Source organism: Protopterus annectens, chromosome 5.part1, assembly GCF_019279795.1.
Source record: "Protopterus annectens isolate FY-2018-M chromosome 5.part1, PAN1.0, whole genome shotgun sequence".
NCBI lineage: Eukaryota > Metazoa > Chordata > Ceratodontiformes > Protopteridae > Protopterus > Protopterus annectens.
The window spans coordinates 532,292,238-532,315,005 of NC_056736.1; the positions used below are offsets into that span (position 1 = coordinate 532,292,238).

Sequence of the window (22,768 nt, forward strand, 5' to 3'; positions counted from 1 at the left end):
ATACAGTTAACAGCCATGGGATAGGTCAGACCAATCAGGAAATGTTAATTCAAACATCAAAAGGGAAATTGGCTAAGTTTAAAATGTCCTCCAAGTGAACCTATGTTGTGGTAGTAAATAGTTTAAAAAAACTTGCCCTTTTTAGATCACTAAGTGCCCCTCTCACCCTCTGCCTCCCCTCGTCTTCAACAGCTTCCGGTGCCTCTGCCCAGAAGATTAGTCCCATTGGTCAAAGGGTCTAGCAGTGGATGCCATGGTGGTGGCAGAAGCCACCAAAAAGGAATTTGCCAAGGAGAGTTCAACTGTCCATCCTCCTGAGAGTCCCAGATGATGGACAGATTTGGAATGCAGGTCTTTGCTTCATCGACCTTCGCTATTAGTTCCTTAAATTTCTTGGCACCTTCAGCCTGGCTTACAATAACCTTGGATATCTGGGTGCAGAAAATAATTACCAGAGGTTACCACATCTCCTTCAATCTTTTGCCAAAACCCCAAAAGCAAATCCCCGATGTTCCATCCAGTCAAAGGGATCTAGCAGCAGTTAAAGATTCAAAAGCTGCTTTAGAAAAAGAGTCATCCAAGTAAGTCCCACCAGACCAAATAGAATCCAGATTCTACTCAAGATTCTTGTTAGTGCAAAAAAAGACGAGACTAGAGACCAATCCTGGATCTCAGCCTATTGAACAAATTTGTACAACAGACAAAATTCTGGATGGTCACAGTTCAGTCTACCCCTTCCCTTTCTAGAGAAGGACAGTTGGATGTGCTGTATAGATCTTCAGGATGTGTATTACCACATAAAGATGGGCAAGCGTTCCAGAAGATATCTCCACTTCTGGCTAGGAGCCAGTCATTACCTATTTCGAGCACAGCCCTTCAGTCTCACCACAGCCCCCCAGGGTGTACACCAAATGCTTGGCAGTCATGGCAGCTCATTTGAGACTACAAGGATGCCTGGTGTTTCCATATCTAGATGACTGGCTCCTCTCTGCCCCCCTCCAGGCATCTACTGCTTTATGCAATAGATTTCATTCTACATCTTGCCGAAACACTAGGCATTTCAGTCAACAAGGAAAAGTCACAATTGACTCCCACGCAGGATATGAAGTTCATCGGAGCAAGATTAGATACAGTGTCCTGTGTAGTCTCCCTACTGCTCCACAGGCTGTTGAGGCTAAGATCTCAAGTTCAACTAATCATTTCCCAAAACAAAGCTCCTGCTCGTCTGGTACTACAAGCTTTGGGAACCATGCCAGCAGCTATAACGTTAGTACCCCTAACAAGGTACCACACGAGCCTGCTCCAATGGCTCTTGGAGTCACAGTGGTCAATTCTAACACATCCCATGTCCCATCCAGTCCTAATAACAAATCTCTGCAAAAAGGATTTATCTTGGTGGATGAGGCCAGAAAAGAATCTCTGGGGGGGGGGGGTTGTACCTTTTCCTCTTTTCAGCCCAAGGCCATAGTGACATACACTTCCCAGATGGGGGGGGGCATTATCTGGGAAAAGGCTGTTCAAGGCACTTGGTCCCAGGAAGAGGCCAATTTGCACATCAGTATCCTAGAATTGAGGGCAGTGTTTTAAGCATTGCAAGCATTCCAGTCTGTCCTTCCTTCGGGGACAGTTGCATTCCAGTCAGGCAACAAGTCCCGTAGTCTGGTATATCAACAAACAGGGAGGAACCAGATTCTACCCTCTGATGGGAAGCCCTAAGGATTTGGCAATGGGCTATCGCTTCCAACTGCTTTCTGATAGTAATGTATATCCTGGAGAATTCCACCATTATTGCAGACAAACTGAGCAGATGTATCCTCCTGCCTCATGAGTGGTCTTTCAATCTCAACATAACAACTATGATCTTTTGTCAGTGGGGTCAGACATGCTGTGACCTGTTCGCCTCTACCATAAACAACAAATGCAGCAGCTACTTTGCCCTAATTCCCCCTAATGGGGACTCCCCGAGAGACACACTTCTGTTCAATTGGCCCCCAGGACTTCTGTATGATTTTCCCATATTCTACTGATTCCTCCAGTTACTGAAGAAAGCCCAAAGGTTAAGAAGCAGAGTGATTCTCATTGCACCTTATTGGCCCCGCCAGGTCTTGTTCCCTTTTCTTTGGCCTCATCTGGTTCACTGCCCTTGGACTCTGGATCCAGTTCCAGATCTGCTGTCTCACCCTTGGGGCCTGGTGCATTCCAATCTTCCAAATCTCAAGTTGACAGCTTGGTTTCTCCAATTCCAGTAATTGCCAGGCAGAATAACTTGTCCTCTCCAGTACAAAAGATACTTCTAGCCTCCCATAAACCATCCACCAGGAAGCTTTATCTAAGCAAATGGAAAAGATTTTCAATTTGGGCATGTGCAAATTAAATAGACCCTTTCTCAGAATCATTTGATAAGGTCATGGAATATTTAGCTACTCTGTTTGAAGAGGGGAGCCCTGTACATTCACAATTAAGGTTCATTTGACTTCCATTTAAAATTTTCATACCAGTTTTGATGACCGTTCATTGATGTGTCATTGTTTATGTAAAATTTTGTTAAAGGCACTCTGCATTTAATCCCCCCATTCAAAGATCCTGTAGCACCATAGGATTTGACCTTAGTCTTAGTATCTAGTTTGACAGCTATTTGAGCCAGCAGCTACTTGTGACCTCAAGTTTTTATCTTGGAATACCCTGTTCCTAGTAGCTATCACGTCTGCTAGGAGAATTTCAGAGTTACAAGCTTTATGTGTGAATCATCCCTATATCATTTTTCATAAAGAAAGAGTATCACTCAGAGCCAATCACACCTTCCTTCCCAAAGTGGTATCAGAATCTAATATCAACCAGTCCATAGACTTAACCAGTCTGCTTCGCAAATTTTGTGAAGAAAGGAGAGTACTGCTTACACTTGTTAGATGTCCACAGACAATTATGTTTTTACTTGGATGGAATGAAATCTTCTAGAAAATCAGATCAACTATTTCTGTCCTTTTCAGGACCCAGATTGGGCAAACCTGTATCAAAGGTCACCATATCAAAACGGCTTAGAAGACTGTATTACCTGTATGTACAATCAGAACAAACTGTCTACTACAGTTAGAGCTCATTCTACCAGGTCTGTTTCCACTTCAGTGGTCTTTCATTCCAAGGCTTCTATGGAAGACATAAGTGCAGCTGCAACTTGGGCAACTCCATGTACCTTTATCACCAATTACAGATTAGACATGGTCTTGAGGGGAAGAGCATCTTTTGGCTCTACAGTGCTCAGGAATATCCTTCCTTAGAGCTGCCCAGGATCTAAAGTAGCTGGGGAATCTGTCCCATCAGTCAAGAATGACTGAAGATTGACAACATCAGATTAATCATAACGTTCCATCTGTGTTGTCGATCTTCATTCATTCTTGACATCCCACCCCTCCTACTCCCTCCAAAAGTGTCCTGGAGGTTTGGACCTAGTCCAGGGATGTTATAGGGTTATACCTTAGAGAAGATTTCTATATTTTCTTCACTACAATGCAAACTCGATCAGAGGTAATGGGAAGAGGGGTATTGTGGGTAGAGCGTTAGCTCGAGAGTTTTTGGCTGGCGCGAGCTATGTATAACGGCTGAGTCGATTCCGAGAGGTCAGAACCGAATCCATCAGTCAAGAATGAATGAAGATCGACAACACAGATGGAACATTATAATAAGAACATAACTTTTTTTTCATTTTTCATTCCCTTCTTCCTCTGACCTCAATAACAGCAAGATAATTTCTGAGAGCTCTAGGGTTCATGGCTTCCCACTATTCCTATTCTCCCTTTTGCCAACTCCACATGAGAAAACTTCAGTGGTTTCTAAAGTCAGTTTAGCTTCAGCATTCTTATCCACTCATTTTTTTAGTTCCTGTTCTTCCATGTCTCACACAGGAACTTCAGTGGTAGATTCAGCAGTTGATTCTCAGTCCAACTCTCCCTTTTTATCCACCTCTTCCCTCTCAGAAGCTGTTCACAGATGCCTCAAATGTTGGACGGAGAGTAGCTTTCAGCTCCCTAAAGGTGCAGGGAGTATGTTTGCCTCCTCAAAAGAAAGAGCACATTAACGTCAAGGAGATGAGAGCTCTTCTGCTGGCTCTTCAGGCTTTTCACCCCCCCCCCCCAGAGGATCTCTCAAGGTGTTTACTGACAATACCACAGTGATGTGGTATGTCAAGACCTTATCCCTCCTTGTTTATTTCATTTGCTGGTTGCCACTCTTCGTGTGGGAACTAGCTATCTGGTTTCGAGTGACTTTTCAGGCAGTATACATTCCTTCAGGTCAAAACATTGTGGCAGACTCTCTGAGCAGGTCCATAATGCAATCCTACAAATGGATGCTTGACAGGGATGTGGTTCTGGGCATAGTCCACCAGTGGGGGTATTCCTCAAATGGATTATTTTGCCTCCCCTCTGAATAGACAGCTTCATCTATTTTGTACCAGAGTCCGAGGTCCTCTGGTTTGAAAGGTGGACACACTCTCCCTTTCTTGGAATGTGATTTTTTTATGCTTTCCTCCCCTTCCCCTCATTCCAAACGTCCAGTTCAAAATACAACAGGATGCTCCCCAAATCTTGTTAGTGACTCCCTTATGACAGAGACTGTATTATTCCTCTCTTCTGTATTTAGCCAAGGGAAATCATCACAAGTTACCTCACAGGGTAGACCTACTCATACAAGACAAGGGATTTCTCATCCATCCCCACCTGTCCACTCTTCAGCTGGCATTGTGGGTGATAGGGTTTTGATTCCACATAGACACCTTTTTTTCTGAGGACGTGCTTGGGGTCCTGCAGGAGGCCAGGAAACCCACAACTAGGAAATTCTACATATCCAAATGGAAGAGGTTTTCTCTTTGCTGTCTCTCTCATAACCTGGAGCCACTTACTGCGGATATTCCTTTGGTTCTCTCTTATTTGTTTGAATTGCTCAGTGCTGGTTTGACCTATTCCTCTATTAAGGCCTTCTTATCGGCTATCTCTGCTTGTCTGCCTTTATCTCCTTGTTTAGCTTCTAGATTTGAAGCTAAACAATTCATTAAAGGTGTCCTTCATATTAGGGCTCCCAGGAAGCCTGTTCCTCCTCCCTAGGATATTAATTTTGTTGTAGAAAAATTGACCCAGGCTTCTTTTAAGCCTGCAGCCTCAGCTTCCTTGCAACATTGCTCTTAGAAGACTGTGCTTTTGTTAGACCTTACTTCTGCTAGACGTGTGTCTGACCTTCAAGCCTGACCTTCAAGCCCTTTTGGCTTGTCCTCCTTTTGTGGTGGTTCCTAAGGATAGGGTGACCCTTTGTACTAATCCTTTTATGCCCAAGGTGGCAAATGAGTTGTCTTAGTCTGTTTGTTTATCCATTGTTTTCCCTTCTTTGCAGTCTGCCATTGAGTAGGTGCTGCACACATTAGATGTGCAGACAACTCAGATTTTATTTAGATAAGACTAAGACTTTTCATAAGTCTGATCATCTCTGTTTCCTTTCATTCTATGTCCTTAGGATTGGCTGTGTCCAAGCAAACACTTTCTTCTTGGATTTCTAAGGCCATTTCTTTTTGTTATTCCTTTCATGGTAGGAGCCTTCCTTCTTCTGTTAAGTCTCATTCTACTAGAGCTGTGGCATCTTCTGGTGTTTCTTCAAGCATTTGGATACTAACTCTATTCTTGAGGCAGCTACCTGGACTTCTGTGCATACATTTTCTAAGCACTACAAGGTGGATGGAATCTTCAGAGCTAGAGATGGTTTTGCTAAGGTATGTATGTTTGGTTTCCTAGAGAACTCTGTTGGTTCTTCCTCTTCCTGAGCTTTGGCACTCTCTGTCTTGTAATGAATACTGCAGCAGTGAAATGGAAGGACATAGTACAGTTTTGTAAAATTTTACCATAACAGTAGTTATCCTTCTCTTCACTGTTACAGAATTTACTCCTTTCCTCCACCCCCTGGTCCATTTCCCTTCTGGATGTACTGATTACCTCTCTATTCCTTGGACTGGCATTTCTACTGGGGCTCTCACTTCTGAGGATGGTACTTCCAGCTGTCACCTTTATGCCCTACGCTACGCGAGGAGCATATATCTGACGTGTGAAAAAGTAACCTAAAGGCTTTGGTATACTGGCTGGACATCAGGCTGCCTTTGGCAGGGGATCGCTATTGTAATGAATACTGCAACAGTGAAGAGAAGGATATCCACTATTATGGTACGATTTTACACAACTGTACTATTCATATTCATCCAGATTTCAGGTGTTTCTTAAAATTTTATTTGTTTTAATCACATTATCAGTTCTCGGCCTTACACTTTGGGCTATCTACTGCTCCAGTAGTTTTCACAAAGTGTCTAGCTCCTGTCATAGACCATTGTAGGCTACATTATGTTTTTCAAAGTGTCAGGAGTCTCTCACTTAGTTAAGAGATGTCCTACTGGGCTGGGATTCCAAAAGAGCATTCAGAAGGTTTTTTTTGCCTCCATCACACAGGAATTTTTCCTGGGGTGGCTGCTAGAGACCTCAGTGCAAAGAGCTTTTCTTCCACATGAAAATATAAATCTGTATTTAGATATATTCCAAGGGTTTCCACTTAGACTTCTGTCTCAGTGAGGGAATACCTCAAGATTTTGGGTCTCATGATATCCATGATTCTTATGATACCTCTTGCAAGACTAAGAAAGATTAATTGTATCGGAAGTCTCTTTGGTCCTAGTATCAGCATCCATTTTTACTACTGGAACCCACTTGGGAATCTCACTGGCTGTGATTTCCTGTGAAAAAAATGCGATTGGCGTAGTCTTCCGTATTGTTTTGTATTTTGGGCAGCTGATGTTCATGAAAGAGTAAATTGACTACAAGTGAAGAAGCCACTTTAGATAGTGCTAGAGTATGAGCTACAGCAGGTCTGGAGTCTGGTCAAGAACTGTTTTGTTAGATACAGTGCGCCCATTTTGCAGTTAGGATGTGTTACAACTGTGCTGACATTTTTTAAAAGAAATATCAGAAAAAACGTTGACCATAATAATCCCTAGTTTCAGCTATCAGCTTGGTGTAATAGATCTAAATTTCCAGTAGCAGGAGAAGCAGGTGAGCTGTCACTGTACTTTCCTGAGCTTTCTTTGTCAAACAGGATACGTTTAATTTACTTTTCAGTGAGGATCAACCTGTTTTTTGCACATGCCTTAATGTATGTAGTATATACACAACTTTGTAATGTAGTACAATACACTGTCATCTTCTGTTGCATGTGCTTATAAATGGTGCCAATAGTAACATTTATAGACATGCGCAACAGAAAATAGCAGAATGTTTAAAGTATGCTTATTTTTTATTTGTGTTTCTACTTTATTGTATGTTTCAATAATATGTAAACTTTTCTTACCAGGTCTTCTCTATAAACTGGCTGTATCCAGCAGGGCCAGCTCAGTAAACAATTAAGCAATCAGTACGTAAATAGGGACTGAACTGGGGAAAGCTTTCTTTTTATTACTTTTCTGGAGCATTTTATTTTTAAAATAATTTAAATGATTGTGATGATTTCCTTTTTGTTCTTATCCCACATCTTTCATTTTCATTGTGCTCATATATAGTTCTTTCTCCTGCCTGTTTCACTGTTGTAGCTTATTTGCTGTGTGTGTTCCTTCTCTAATGTGTTGCCACTTAAAGCTTGCAATTTCCAGAACCTATTGGTATTACTTTTAAAAGTTGGGTTTCTGTTACTTTCTGCTATTGTTTAAGACTGAAACTGATCTGAGAAGGAGTTATACTTTAAGAATAGTTATTAGTTTCTCCATGTTCTGCACTTGTTTCAGTTTGATGGCATTTAGTTTGCAGTTTCTCATAGACCTATTATTTCCTAGTCTTGCAGAATACCCTTTTATTGGACGTGCCCTTAAAACTATCTTTGGTCCTTCGGGCCCACTAAAATGTTACAGATAGTCCATATGCAAATGCCTCTCCCTTGGTCCATCCTTTCTTCCAGGCGTCTCAGCAATTTTTGAGCTTTACATTAACCTATAGTCTTGTACTACCTCTGGCAATATTTTTCAAGGCCCCAGTTTGCTGTCCATGAAATGCTATTTTCTTAAATCAGTTTTGAATCTTCTCTTTTCAGCTACCACCCATACTCCTTTGGTGATTCTTTGTTGCATAGTGTCTATCACTATGTATCTTTTGCTGTGTGAATATATATGTTCTTTGTTATTTATCATAATCCTGCAGCTTTACATTTGTAGAGTATTTGTCATAATGTGGGCTCCCTTTTCTGGTGTTCAGATGCAGATCACTTGTAGTTTTAAACTGTATATCGGGTTAGACTGTATTATCTAATATCTAAAGGTAATCTGTAAACTCGCAAAAATGCCAATTGTAGAATATCTGTAATCAATGACTAAATGTTGTATGTATGTACTGGAGCTTTTCTCCCCGGGCCTCTGCTGAAAAAGGGCTTCGGCTCAGTCAGATATTCCCGGTCAACAAATGTAAAATGAATAAATATTTCTTCTTCCTCCTGTATAGTAACTGGAATTTTCCCAATTTTTACACCTCAGCTTTATTCAGTCTTTGCCCCCCATCACAAATCTCTTGATTTGATTTAGTCTCCCCTGTCTCCTCCAATATTGTTAGTGTTTCATGCTGTCAGAATTTTGACAGGTCATTAATAGCAAATCATCCTACATTCCCCGTTTACTGAACATTCATTTTAGAGATTTTACTTGCTTTGTTACTAGTTTACAATTTCATACTGTAGCATAATCGCACGTTAATGTGCACCTTAATTTTAAAGAGCAGTGTGTAGCTTGGTGCACAATTCCTCTCTGTTCACGTCCTGATGTTTGTTTGCTTCAGAGTCCTGTTTACCCATTCCTCTTCTTCTTCCATGTCATTATTGTCTGTTGTGTTTTAACTGTTGCTTTTCCATTTCCAAAAACTTCACTTTAATCAATGAATTTATTCTCATCTCAACCTTTTACAAGCTAATTGAATTTTCAGCAGTTGTGGTCCCCTTAATTCTTCGTACATGGTGTATGTTGTAGGCCCTTAGTTTTGTGTATGTGGTAGGAGTTGCTGGATATCATTTTTTTGCTGTGACGTTTCCTTCTGCCAAGTCATATGTTCATAGTATGCATTATTACACTCTAATTTCAGATGGTTGCATTATATACTTTCCACAGTACTAATGGCTTGTTTACTGATTTTATTTCTCAACAGGTGGTTCAAATGCAAGTCACTGCAGCCAGGAACTCTGGAACATGTCACTGCCACAGTATCAGACCGTCTTCGCATTCCATGGTTTGCAGGGGCTAAGAAGGTTGACATCAGCATTCTTCCGCCCCTTCTTCTCCTTCCTGTTTTCCTGCACATTGCAGCTTTGCACATTCTTTTTACCGCCATTGTGCTGGTATCACTGCCTATCCTGGTGCTGTGGTACTATTACCTTACCCACCGAAAGAAAGGGCAGACTTTGTTCTTCCTTAGCCTAGGCTTGTTCTCACTTGGCTACATGTACTACACGTTTGTTAGTGTTGTCGTCCCGAGAGGTAATATAGGAACTCTGCAACTGATATTCATCACTGGTGGACTTCTGCTTACTCTTATAGCACTAGCACAAGCAAAGGAAGGGCCTGGCTATCTTGTTAAGAAAAACAGTGGATTTCTGCCACCTTCAAAGGAAGCAGCAACATGGAGCAGTAACAATAAAGAATCAAATGGTACCAGCAGACTTGTGATGGAGAACTGGTGCAATGTTTGTAAACTGGAACGACCACCTCGAACAGGTCACTGCAGGATTTGTGATGCATGCGTAAGCAGATTGGATCATCACTGTGTCTGGTAGGTACCTTATTGTCATCTCTCACTGTTTTTCGTACCCATCAGATATATTTAAAGATGTGTGCAGTACAGGTTTAGAGTGCAGGTCTCAAAAGAACAACTAGATAGCCCTGAGACTTTGGGTAGCATGCTATTATCCTGGACTAGCAATGCAGATTTAAGATTTAGGAGCCTTTTTTGCAGGGGGAGGAATAGTGAATGGCAGTTGCCATCACTTGAAAGCATTTCTTTTTGTTAAAGGTTGATTTCATGCTTTTCTGTTACAGTAACTGCTATTGTGCAACACAGTGTCTTATGATTGGGTTACTACATGGATTTTGTTACTTTTTTTGCCACTTCCAGACAGTATACTAGAAAAAAAAACTGTAGAACACCAGAAACCAAGAGGAAAGAAAATACAGTCCCTTTCCCAACTGCTGAAACAAAAGACAGATGAAATTGGTAGGTCCTTGACAAATATTAGGAAATAATTCATACTGCAAGACTTGTTCAGTGAGTATAAGCCTTATAAATATGTCTCAGAAATGCACAAGGAATAATGCTCTGTTTTTACACCTTTATAATCGATGTTATATTCAGATGTGTGTTATACATGCATTTTGTTTATTACATTGTTGAGTAACTTGTTGGATGTGGAGGTGGGGATATCTCGCAGATGGAATAGGTCAAGTTATTTTTCTGCTGACAGTCTCTCAGGTTTTATATTTGTTTTAATTGGTGGAGAATGCACAGAGCTAAAATCCTTTTCAAGAGATGGTCAGTGGATATGGACTAGAAAGATAGGTGATAAGAGAAATGCACATAGCAAGCTTGAACAATATGCTTTCCTAACTATAATGCAGAAAAATGTAATAATGGTCACTGTTGGCTCACTTGGCTTACAGTTTTATAAATACATATGTTTGACTGTTAATCTTCAGCCTAAAAACAAAACAGTGTAAGAAACTTCTCTGTGTGGAAGATTTTCAGTCCATATATTTCTAGTTAATCACTGTATATTAATCAGATCAGACAATAGTAGTAGAAGTAGCGAACGTAAACTCAAGTCAAAAAGTAATAATAGAAAATATATAATTCTACAGCATTACTAAGTATTCGAAAGTAATCCAAATAAGGCAGGCAGTCTGTTTCTAGTCGAAAATCCTTTATTAAGTTCACAGACAAGAGATCCAAGTAAAACAAAAATAGAGTAATAATTTCCTCACAAGCTTTCTAAATATATATATACTTTTTATCAGGCATGGGAGTGGTTTATTGTGCTGTAAAACAAAGTGTTATTGGTATACATGTTAAATTCACATCCCTTCCCCCATCAGTGTGACATTCGAGCTGGTCCTGCCCTACCTAGGAGCTGTCATAATAATATATAGCCCTAATGTACTTTAATGGTACATCTTATTTAACCAAATTATTAAGTAGATTATTAAGTCTGTGATTTTATACAATGCAATATACTACATGGCTGGAAATATATCAACCTTAGTTCATTTTGCGATCAAAAAATATATATAAATATATACATATACATTTTGTATGTAAAAATCAGTTTCTATTTTCATAACCTATTATTAACAAAGATCGCTTTCGTCCTTCTAGACTTCTTCAGGTCTGTGTACAAGAACCCTAAAAACCTATATAATTGTATAATTAGTTAGTATTGTTATTACCATCATTTTGAATAAAGTGGAAAAAAGAGAACCAGAAAAAAATAAAAATATATATATGATGATGGAAACAAAATATACACTTAAATTTCAAATGATTTAAAATGGTATTTAAAACCAATTTGTAGAAATAAATAAAATAAAATACAATTAGTCATGTAAACAATGTGGCAATTTTCTAAGTTCCAGTGCACGTTTAATTGAACAGTAGTAGTTTAGTCAAGGCTTTCTAAAAGAGTTCAGCATTAATTTACATACTCTTGCTGCTTCCTATATACCTTTATCTCACTGTATCATATGATACATTTCTATAATTTATCAACAGTATATACTTTCTGTTATCCTGCTACCAATTGAAAACTATTAATTTGTTTTTATTTCTATTGCATTGCATATCACCTCAGCACAACCTAGGTATCCTTGTAATGTCAACTGAACCTAATCAGTATGTCTGTATTCTGCTTGACCCTTTTTAATTATTATTATAATTCTTTGAATTTGAAACAATTTATTACAGTCATATATTGTGTATGTGAATGGCTGTAACTGTTTAGAGCTATTTTACTACTGTTATTCTGCTTTGAACTTATTATTTTTTACTGTATAAAATTTTCTGTGCTGGAGCTTTTCTCCCCGGGCCTCTACTGAAAATGGATTTTATTCCAGTTAGACTAGCCCGGTCAACAAATGTAAAATAAATGTAAAATAAAATAAATAAATAATTGCCACGAGTTCATGTTTCTCCAGAATATTTGGGATGTCTCCTTCAAGATCACCCATGTCTATGTGATCCAGGATCTGGAACTTAAAACCTGTGTGTCCTTTATGAAGAGAAGGGTGTTTGGCTAGTGCATTATTTTTACATCCAGAGCGGATTTCTGACAGATGACATGAAATCCTTCGCTTGAGTTTATTTACAGTCTTGTCCACATAAAATGCATCACATTCATTGCACTGTGCCCTGTAAATTACTTGACGAGTTTACGTTCGCTACTTCTACTACTATTGTCTGATCTGATTAATATACAGTGATTAACTAGAAATATATGGACTGAAATCTTCCACACAGAGAAGTTTCTTACACTGTTTTGTTTTTAGACCCACTACACTTTAGTGGGTTGTTTTGAGACTTAGGGGATACCACGGAGATTACTTGTTTTTTTTTTTTTTAATCTTCAGCCTACTGACCTTTAAGAAGCTTGATTACCTTAGCATCATGTTGGTATTTTTTACCTTCCATATACATATCAAAACTACTTTTGAAGGAAATCTTTTATTGCAAGGGAAGGATGGTTCCATTATTATTGAATTTGTTTATATGATGGATCTGTCACTTATTTCTGTTATTTATTTTTAATATAACGTTCCTTGATCTGGTGTCATTTCACAGAAGAGTGCATTCCAGGCACAGAGTTTCAAATTAGAGCTGCATCTGTCATTGCCTTATAGACTAGGCAGAGGTTACATGCTGTAAGAAACAGAATAATGACAGTTTCTGAAGCCTTTCTGAATAGCTGAAGTTCTGCAGCCCTGTGGTTTTTCTAGTGAGAAATTATATCTTTCAAAGTTCTTTCAGGTAGCTTGCTTGAAAACTACAAAACATAATATAATGTTCAGTACTGGGTCAGTGATGTAATAAATGGTATAATGATTTTCTTGAGTGACTAGACATTACCTGTAGTTCTGTAGTTAAACTGCAGAATATGACTTTGGAAGATGCATTTAAGTTGTTGCCTTATATCATTCCCAGGTCTTTAATGTTAGTGTAGTTTTTAAGATCTGGTTGTTTTATTTTTTGCCAAGTCTCATGATGCCACATCTACTGATTTTAAAGGTTAGGTCACTATTACTGTACTGTGTGTGTATTTCTTGTAGAACATCTTGGAGAACTCTGGTATCTTTTATATGAGGTAGTTATGTTACCCAATTTGCAATTTTCGTAGTATTTGGCTATCCGTAGGCACTTCCCACTTTTATATCGGAGAATAGTCCAAACCAATGTGGTCTGAGTACAAATGGCTGTACTGTTAGACTTTATAAAACCTAAATTGATCACTTGCTTGCATTATTTTCTCATTTTGTACCGTTTCCCTGCATGTACTTAGACTACTTCATGCCCTTTATTTGTATGTAGCTACAAACATTTTTGAGTAAAACTTAAGTACTTGTCTTTGGAAATCTGTGCTTTTATGTTATTGACACCATGACGTTAAAGCATTTTGGAATATAGTAATGTGAGAATAACAGTGACAATGTTTTTACATCAATATGCTGCTTTACAGCATCAGTCTTTTCCCCGGGAGCAGTCTTGTCGAAATGTTCATAACACATATATTCTCTAGCAGTCATAATCTGGCTTGACTGAGTTTGCAGAGCTATTTATCTTCTGTTACATGGGGTTTGTCCAGTGGTAAGCCCTAACATGGGCTACTACTGCAGGAGGTGTCCCTTTCTGATTCAGAGACAGGCCAAGTGCAGTGATTCTACATGGAGGGTGTCTCCACAGCCATGCTGTATGCCAATGAGGCATTCCAAGGGAGAGGCCTATGCTAATTATCTTCAGTGTTACCCTAATCCAGATACTAAGTTAATAGAACATTGGGTTTTGGAAGGAATAAAACATATTTGAACCCTGTACCCTTGGCATAGAAGGCAGCTCATTAAGAAGTCAGAGCTTTAGTTAATTGAGTTTATCATTTGTTTGTTAAATAGTGAATATTCATAATGTCGAACAGACAGGTTTTGTAGGCAAGTGTAGGTTTGGTGATTAGAGAGATGGGAGTTTTTGTGTCTGAGTATGTGTTGGTTAGGTTTAGGTAAGGGGATAATGTATAACAGTTTTTGTGGGGGAGTAGGAGTTTTAGGGCTAGGGTAGGGATTAAGTTAGGTGATAGGGGTGTGTGTGTGTGTGTGTGTGTGTGTGTGTGTGTGTGTGTGTGTGTGTGTGTGTGTGTGTGTCTGAGATGTGTGTAGTGATAGTTATGGGAATGATTGTTTCCCATTTCGGGGTTATGAGCAGGGTTAGGGTTTAGCAGGTATTACAACAGTGGGCAGGGGTGTTTTACACGTTCAATATACTATGGTCAGTATTTTGCAGATCGATATTTCAGTGCATCAGTCATTTAAATGTAATCCCAGCTAGGTCATTCAAGTGGTGAATTCCCCGGCTTAGTAGTCACAATCAAATCTGCCATGTAGAACTCTTCTTTGGAGTTGTTCTCAATTTTGTCATGTCTTGAAAGAGGCCATTCATTAGTCATTATTGGGTTCTTGATGTGGTCATGGACAGCCGCATCTTGGTGCTCTTAGGTCTCTGTAGAAATGGCTGTACTTGCAAATCATGCTGTCTCTACAGACCTCTTGGAACCAATCCAGACTTGTTCCACAAAGTGGCAGTAGAGGGTGTACCTGTTTCAGAACACAGCCTAAGGTTCTCCTATCTGTTTTTGGTTCCAATGGTGACAGAATGCAGCTTTCCCATCCTGATCCTCAGCAACTTCAGACAGCCATCCAGTATGCTGGGTTCTAAATGGTGACTGTTCTTGCAGGCATGTCCCTCCTGCTGCAGCCTGGATGATATTGCTTGACATGGTTGATGTCTGGTGTCCTTGCTGGAGCCTTCCTGTGTCCTGACAGAGTGCTCTTCAGACTATCTGGAGATATACAGAGCAAGTATATTTTTCTGGCACTTCAGAGTTGTGTACTGTTAATTGTTGCTTGACTAATTTTATATTATTGCTGGCTGACGTCAGAGTTGTGCACTGTTATTTTTGCTTCACTGTATAGTTTTTCAGATCTCTGCTGAAGGTGTTGGTTTTCCCCTATCCACTCTCCCTATTCCTGTCTTTTGTTTAAATTTGGAGGTTTTTGCAGTTGCCCGCCCCCACTGTAGATTTGATCTGGGACACCCCCCCCCCAGTCCCATCTCTTTACCTCATTCTACCTAATAGAATCCTTCTGCACTTGTCTTCAGTCATTTTTAATTTAATTGCATTTTTTAAAACTGTTTGGTCTAACATTGCTACATACTCAATTGTGCTAGCTTGCACTGCATTTGAATTGTTTTTACTGCTGTTTTAGCTATTTTTCTGTATTAAAAAAAATCTAATCCTGTTTCCTACCTTTCCTGTAACTAGTGTAGTCCAGATTCAGATTTGCTGTATCCAGGACTGTATGTAAGCTTCTGAGCCCCCCCCCCAAGCTTTCTGTGTTGGAGGGAAGCCTTCTAGCTTATCAGTGGGATTGGTAAGCACTAGGTAACCTATTTACCACATAAAGAGTGGTTCTGGCCCAGAAATTGTAGTTATTGGCCGTTTGGGCACGTTTTCCATCTCTCTCAACTTTCTGATTTAAAAGCCCACATTTGCACTTTTTCCCCCCTTTCCTGTAACTAGTTTAGTTCAGGTACAGATTCTTAGTTTTAGCACTTGAATTTGCTTATTCGTGATCAGCACTTGTTCAGAACTTGTTATAAGCACTAAATAACCTACTAATTACTACAGCAGTCAACCTTCCTCATTACCTAGAAGAAAACAGTTTTGGTATTTACTTTCCTCACTTGCTTAGAGAAAAACAGTTCTTGCTCTCACTTATCTAGAGGAAAATAGTTTTTTATTCAGGCATGTCCAAGGGTCAACTCCCAGTGTTCTCTCCTGTCTGTCTGATGAATCTGGGCATCTTGGGGCAATGTAGAAATTGCCTCATGTATACAAACAACCCTCTCCTCCTACCACCCAACACTACAACCTGTGTGAGTTGCACTTATTTAGCCAAACTGGAGGTAAAGCTCTCTCCAACCAAGACTGAACTTAACAGACAAGACGAGAAGGTAAACGCTTGCACCACACCACACTCATCACATAGTCTCACTAAATCTATACCACCAAAATCCACACATAGTAACACAAAAACATTTGCGGAGGCTCTCAATAATAATCTGCTGAAGCAACAGAGACCTCCAAAGCAGAAATGCAAGCAACCTCCACCCCCCCAACACAACCCAAATGACACACAGCCCGCAGACTCAGTGTGCCACTCAACCATAGCCAGTAAGGCAAAACAACATACCCAACACACTAGTCATAGGTGACTCTATAGTCAGGCACACTGATGTCCCACTCACCAGGCCAAACAAGGAGAAGGTTACTGTCAGCTGCCTGTCGGGTGTCAGGATCCGCCACATAACCCACGCACTCAGGTCACTCCACAACAAGTACAAATATGACTCTATCATTGTCCATGTTGGTGTGAACAACCTGAGAAGTACCTCCCTAGACTACATGAAAAGACATGGAAGAGCTCTCCGATCTTGTAGCCCAGGCAGGTATGACTCTAGCCATCACCCAGAATGATACCGCAGTACAAGGACAAAATGATTTACTTCAACAATTGACTAAGCTTTTGGTGTCATTCTAAAGGGATCCAGTATCTGTCTGCCTGGGATGACATGGTCGACAGACCATGATGCTTTGCCAGAGATGGCCTGCACCTGTCACCCCTGTGAATCCAGATACTGGCTAAGGTTCTTGCTGCCCCTATAGTGCCTTTTTTAGGCAAGGTTCAAATGACAAATTCACCACTGTAACAGGAACAGGCAAGCAAAAACCGAGGGTGATGCTACTCAATGCTGGAAGTCTAAATCTCAAAATGCACTCACTTGAGGCACGCCTTAAAATGGAGAACATCGATATTTGTGCAGTGACTGAGACCTGGTTCAAGGCTCCAGAGAGCACCCCTGCACTACTAGGCTATAACTCATACCACACTTTTCGGCCATGTAACCTGGACCGGAACAGCAAAGGCAGAGGTGTGTCAATATTCATTAAGGATATCCACACCTCCAGACTAGTTGCTCAGCATATTGCAGCCAAGGTTATCCAAGTGCAACTAACTCTGGGCAAAACTGCAACCCAAATTGTAGCTTGCTGCAGATCCCCCACCATGCCCCAGGATTCCCACTCTTCTTTTCTTGATGTAATGGAAAATATTAGGATTCAACCAAACACCCTAATAATGGGCGATTTCAACAACCCCACCATTAACTGGGAAGACTACTCATGTACCAACTCCTTCGCTCAACGCTTTCTGGAATTCATAAACTCCAAAGCCCTGGATCAACTTAACCACACCCCCACCAAGGGCAACAATATCCTAGATCTAGTCATTATCAACATGAGTGACCGGAGTTCTACACCTGAAGTCAACGCCTCATTGGTCCGATCCGACCATAAGCTAATTACCCTAGATATCCACATCCTGACCCAAACCCCATTAAGGAAACCACGGTAAACAATTTCTCCAAAGCCAACTTCATGCTTCTTAAGACAGAAGTGGTGAACTTCATGTGACCCCTGCAGATGGACAATACAGTTATGACTACTGAATCCTACACAATTGCACTTTATAAGCACTTACATGAGTGCATGGATCATGCTATCCCAAACAGAACCAAGACGCTATCCTCCAAAAAAAGGAAGCCAATCTGGTGGTCCCCTGCTATAAACAAACTGTACAACAGAAGGAAGAAACTGTTGCAAAAGAGAGTAAAATCCCATGAGTGGAGGAGCTCCCTTGGTCAGCCTCAGTAAGAAGCTGCGTTCCCTGATAATCCTCCAAAGCTAGTTACGAAAACAAAATCACCACTGATTCTAAAGACAACCACAAAGCATTCTATAGCTATGTCAAGAATCTCAATGGCAACACTCAGATCTGCTCTGAGTTACAGCACAATGGCACTAAATATACAGACCCAACTGATATTGCCAACATCTTGGCAGATAGGTTCAGTGATAACTTTACCCCCCCTCTCTCACCCCCTAAGGAGCCCATCTCTATACTGGAAGAATGCAAAGTTCCTGTAATCACGGCTGCACAGGTAAAAACCACACTCTCTAAAGCCAAGAAGACCGCATCCACAGGACCAGACAACATCCCAGGCTGCGTTCTACAGGAACTACATAACGAACTGGCACCCCACCTAAGTACCATGTTTAATCATAGCCTCACCTCAGGATTTGTGCCCGCTGAATGGCACACAGCGATGGTTATCCCACTCCACAAGGGGGGGAGAAACCATGGACCCCAGGAACTACCACCCCATTAGTCTGACGAGCCTGGTCTGCAAGGCCATGGAACATATCAACATGGAACTTATAAACAAAGACATTGGTAATCTCCAAACTCTGGACCCCACCCAGTTCGGGTTTGTAAAAGGCAGATCATGTCTCCTAAACCTGATAGACTTCTTTGAAGCAGTCACCAAAGCCGTAGACGTGGGTAAGGTGGTTCACACAGCCTATCTAGCTCTTGCCAAGGCTTTTGACACCATCCCCCATTCTGGAATTATAGATAAACACACTAAACTAGGTATAAATCCCTATGTCACAAGATGGGTTGCCAACTGACTCACTGATAGAGCCCACACTTTGAAAGTAGCAGACTCCAAATCCGACTTCAGACCAGTGACACGTTGAGTACCACAGGGTTCAGTCCTGGGTCCTCTCCTGTTTATATCTACTTTTCTGAAGTACAGGCTAACACAGACGGTCTTTGGCTAACGAAGTTCACAGATGACTGCAAACTAGGAGCCATAATCGAAACTCCTAACGATGTGGACATCCCACAAAAGGGCCTCACTGAGACAGATACCTGGTGTCAAAGCCATGGCCTCAAGCTCAATGCCAAAAAGTGCATTGTCATCCCCTTTGGTAAAAACTCTGTACCCATGAACTACAACATAGGCGGTAGTATACTCAACACCGAAAGTGTGATGAGGCCTTGGGACACAGGTGGACAGTAGTCTCTCCTTTGATGATCACATCGCCACAGTAGTCAGGAAATCCTTCTATGTGGCACATCTCATCACAAAAGGTTTCTCATCCAGAAAAAAAGAGGTCATTGTTCCCCTCTACTCATCACTCATTAGATCCATTATAGAGTACAGCGCCGCTTTTGGTATCTACAACTGGAAATGCCACAGAAATACCTCACAAAGAGAATTACTGGCCTCAAACAGATGCCCTATGCAGACCGTCTCAAAAAACTCCAGCTTTACTCCATCGCATATCATCTACTCAGAGGTGATCTCTGCCTAACATACAAAGCTTTGTCAAACCCAGAGCTATTGGACATGCTCCACTTAAGAAGTCTCAATCCCTCCGAGCTACACGCTCTAGGGACCTAAACCTCATCACCACAATAAACAGAACATGCCGAAGGGGTAGATTCCTGTCCTAGAGACTTCCCATACTCTGGAATAAACTATCTATCCATATCGAACAAAGCTCCTCATTAGTACTCTTCAAGAAAAATCGTGATGATTGACTGGGAAATAGAGTTCACCCCTGGGATCACTTCTGTGGCTCTGCTCAACAGTGGCACAGGAAAATAATTTTCTTGGATGGCAAAAGCCAGGGTACCTTTTTGGCTGGTTATGATACAATAATATCTATATTATAATAATACAATAATTTATAATAATAAATTATGATATAAATGTATTGGCCCTAGGGCCGATAGCCTAGTACCTACCTATGAACCTTACAGGAAGTCCCTTTGATTTGCACTCGGTAGGAAGTTGCTTCATTTCTCTGCACCATCATGTTTATTAGGTTGTGCACTAGGATAACCAAAGCCTTTCAAGAGAAGGGGCTCCATGTGTTCACTTATGTGGATAGCAGGTTCCCTGTGGCCATGTCGAAGGACTGCATTATCTTTGCTGACGGGACCTTTCCATGGCTAAATTCCTTGTGGGTAACCACAATCAAGGGGAAGTCCTCAATCTCATCTTAGAAAGTTGCCTCCATTGGCCTTGAGCTGGGCACTGTTCAGTTTGTCATTTATATCTGCCTAGAGGTGCAAGGAGGCCATGCAAGAGGTAGCCTGGATAAGAATGTACCAGAATGTTCAAGCCAAGATAAGATCCCCCTGCACCTCCTGAAACTAATGGTGATTTTTTTTTGCACTGCATATTTGAGAATGTGGGCCCTGCATATGACTCTGAGGTACTAAGAGCTGCACACTCAGTAAGTAATCCCTCATAAATGTTATGCTCATTTTAGGCTCCTATTGTTGGGCCTCGAAGAAGTGGCAGTTTCCAACAACTTTTACATGGGCCTCATATTCCTGTAGATGAACCTACCATGGGCACTGGTGAATGTTGCTTTACTAGCAAGATGGAGGGTTCACCTTAGCTCCTGAATGATAGAAGCAAAGTAGTCTGTTCTTGAGAATGCACTCCTCATGTGCCAGTTGAAGCTTTTTCCTGTGCTGCTGCATTATAAAGGCTTTGGGAGGAATATCTGCTTTGAGAGCCCATTCAAAGTCAGTCTAACATCCAGTCTTTTTGCGATAGCTAAACAGACAAGCAGGTTATGCGACTGTCCCACCTTTTCATACAGTATCTACCAGGCAGTGACTCATAGGGACATAGCTTTCTGTAGTTTGCCGATTGGTTAAGATGAATACACCAGTAGGCTCACACAGCTGCCCTTCTTCCAGACTTTTCTTGAAGATATGAATTCAGGAGACTTGCCTGATCCTGTATCTTTCCAAAGTGAGGACTTATTTCCTACCTGAGAGAATGGAGGTCTCCCTTCTTCCCTTTTTTTTTTTCCATTTGATGCAGCATGTCTACAGAAAGTTCAAGGTAAATGTATTCATTGCATGGCAGGTGTTAAAGTACAAATTAAGTAACAAAAGAATTTTACCTCTTGACTTAAAGAATAGCGCTTAGGATGTGCAAAGTCTTGTTTGTTTCATAAACAGTGCTGGGAGACCACCTAAAATCTTTAGAATCAGTGTTAAGGAACAAAGAGAAAACACTTCATACATATATATGTGTTTATATGTGTGTGTGTGTGTGTGTGTCTGTAGTTTACTATATTAACCATGAAGTGCACTTGGTCAGTTATGTACGTCGCCGAACTATATTGTCGAAAGTTAAAACGTTTTCTCGTCCCCATTTTGAACCATGTTAATACCGATGGTTTGAAATTCACTGTGATAGAAATGTGACTGTTGAAGCTCATATGCCATTTGGTCTTCAGGATGCAAGTTTGATACATCTAAGTTGATGAAGTGCACTTCAGGGTTGTCTCTCTCACACACACACACACACACACACACACACACACACACACACACACACACACACACACACACACACAGTGGATATAAAAAGTGTACACACCCCTGTTAAAATGCCAGCTTTTTATGATATAAAAAAATGAGACCACAATAAATTATTTCAAAACTTTTCCCACCTTTAATGTGACCTATAACCTGTACAATTCAATTGAAAAACAAATCTGTTAGGGAAAAAAAAATAAAAAACGTACAATAAGCTGGTTGCATAAGTGTGCAGACCCTTAAACTAATACTTTGTTGACACACCTTTTGATTTAATTACAGCATTCAGTATTCTTGGGTAGGAGTCTAGCAGCATGGCACATCTTGACTTGCAAATATTTGCCCACTCCTCCTTACAAAAGCACTCCAAATCTGTCAGATTGCGATGGCATCTCTTGTGCACAGCCCTCTTCAGGTCACCCCACGGATTTTCTATTGGATTTAGGTCCGGGCTCTGGTTGAGCCATTCCAAAACTTTAATTTTCTTCTGGTGAAGCAATTCTTTTGTTGATTTGGATGTATGCTTGGTGTCATTGTCGTGTTGAAAAGTGAAATTCCTCTTCATCTTCAGCTTTCTAGCAGATGCCTGAAGGTTTGAGCCAAAAGTGATTGGTATTTGGAACTGTTCATAATTCCCTCCACCTTGACTAAAGCCCCAGTTCCAGCTGAAGAAAAGCAACCCCAAAGCATGATACTGCCACCACCATATTTCACTGTGGGGATGGTGTTCTTTTGGTGATGCAAAGTGTTTTTGCGCCAAACATACCTTTTGGAATTGTGGCCAAAAAGTTCAACCTTGGTCTCATCAGACCATAAAACATTTTCCCACATGCTTTTGGGAGACAATGTATTGTTCTGCAAATTTTAGCCGGGCATGGTTGTTTTCCTGTGTAAGAAAAGGCTTCCGTTTTGCAACCCTACCATATAGGCCAGACATACGGAGAATACGGGAGCTTGATGTCGCATGTAGTACACAACCAGTACTGGCCATAAATTCCTGCAGCTCCTTCACTGTTGCCGTAGGTCTCTTGGCAGCCTCCCTGACCAGTTTTTGTCTTGTCTTTTCATCAATTTTGGAGGGACATCCAGTTCTTTGCAACATCGCTGTTGTCTCATATTTTCTCCACTTTTTGATGACTGTCTTCACTGTGTTCCATG

The 22,768-nt window shown here is 40.8% G+C and overlaps 1 protein-coding gene across 3 annotated transcripts in view; it reads left to right on the plus strand.

Annotated features, from left to right (window-relative positions):
- Window positions 1-22,768, plus strand: part of ZDHHC23 (zinc finger DHHC-type palmitoyltransferase 23) — a 543,478-nt gene that overhangs the window by 398,284 nt on the left and 122,426 nt on the right. For all 3 annotated transcript variants that reach the window (XM_044073154.1, XM_044073152.1, XM_044073153.1), the window contains exon 3: window positions 9,198-9,818. In XM_044073154.1, coding sequence (XP_043929089.1) covers window positions 9,198-9,818 — 621 coding nt within the window. The remainder of the gene's footprint in view (window positions 1-9,197; window positions 9,819-22,768) is intronic.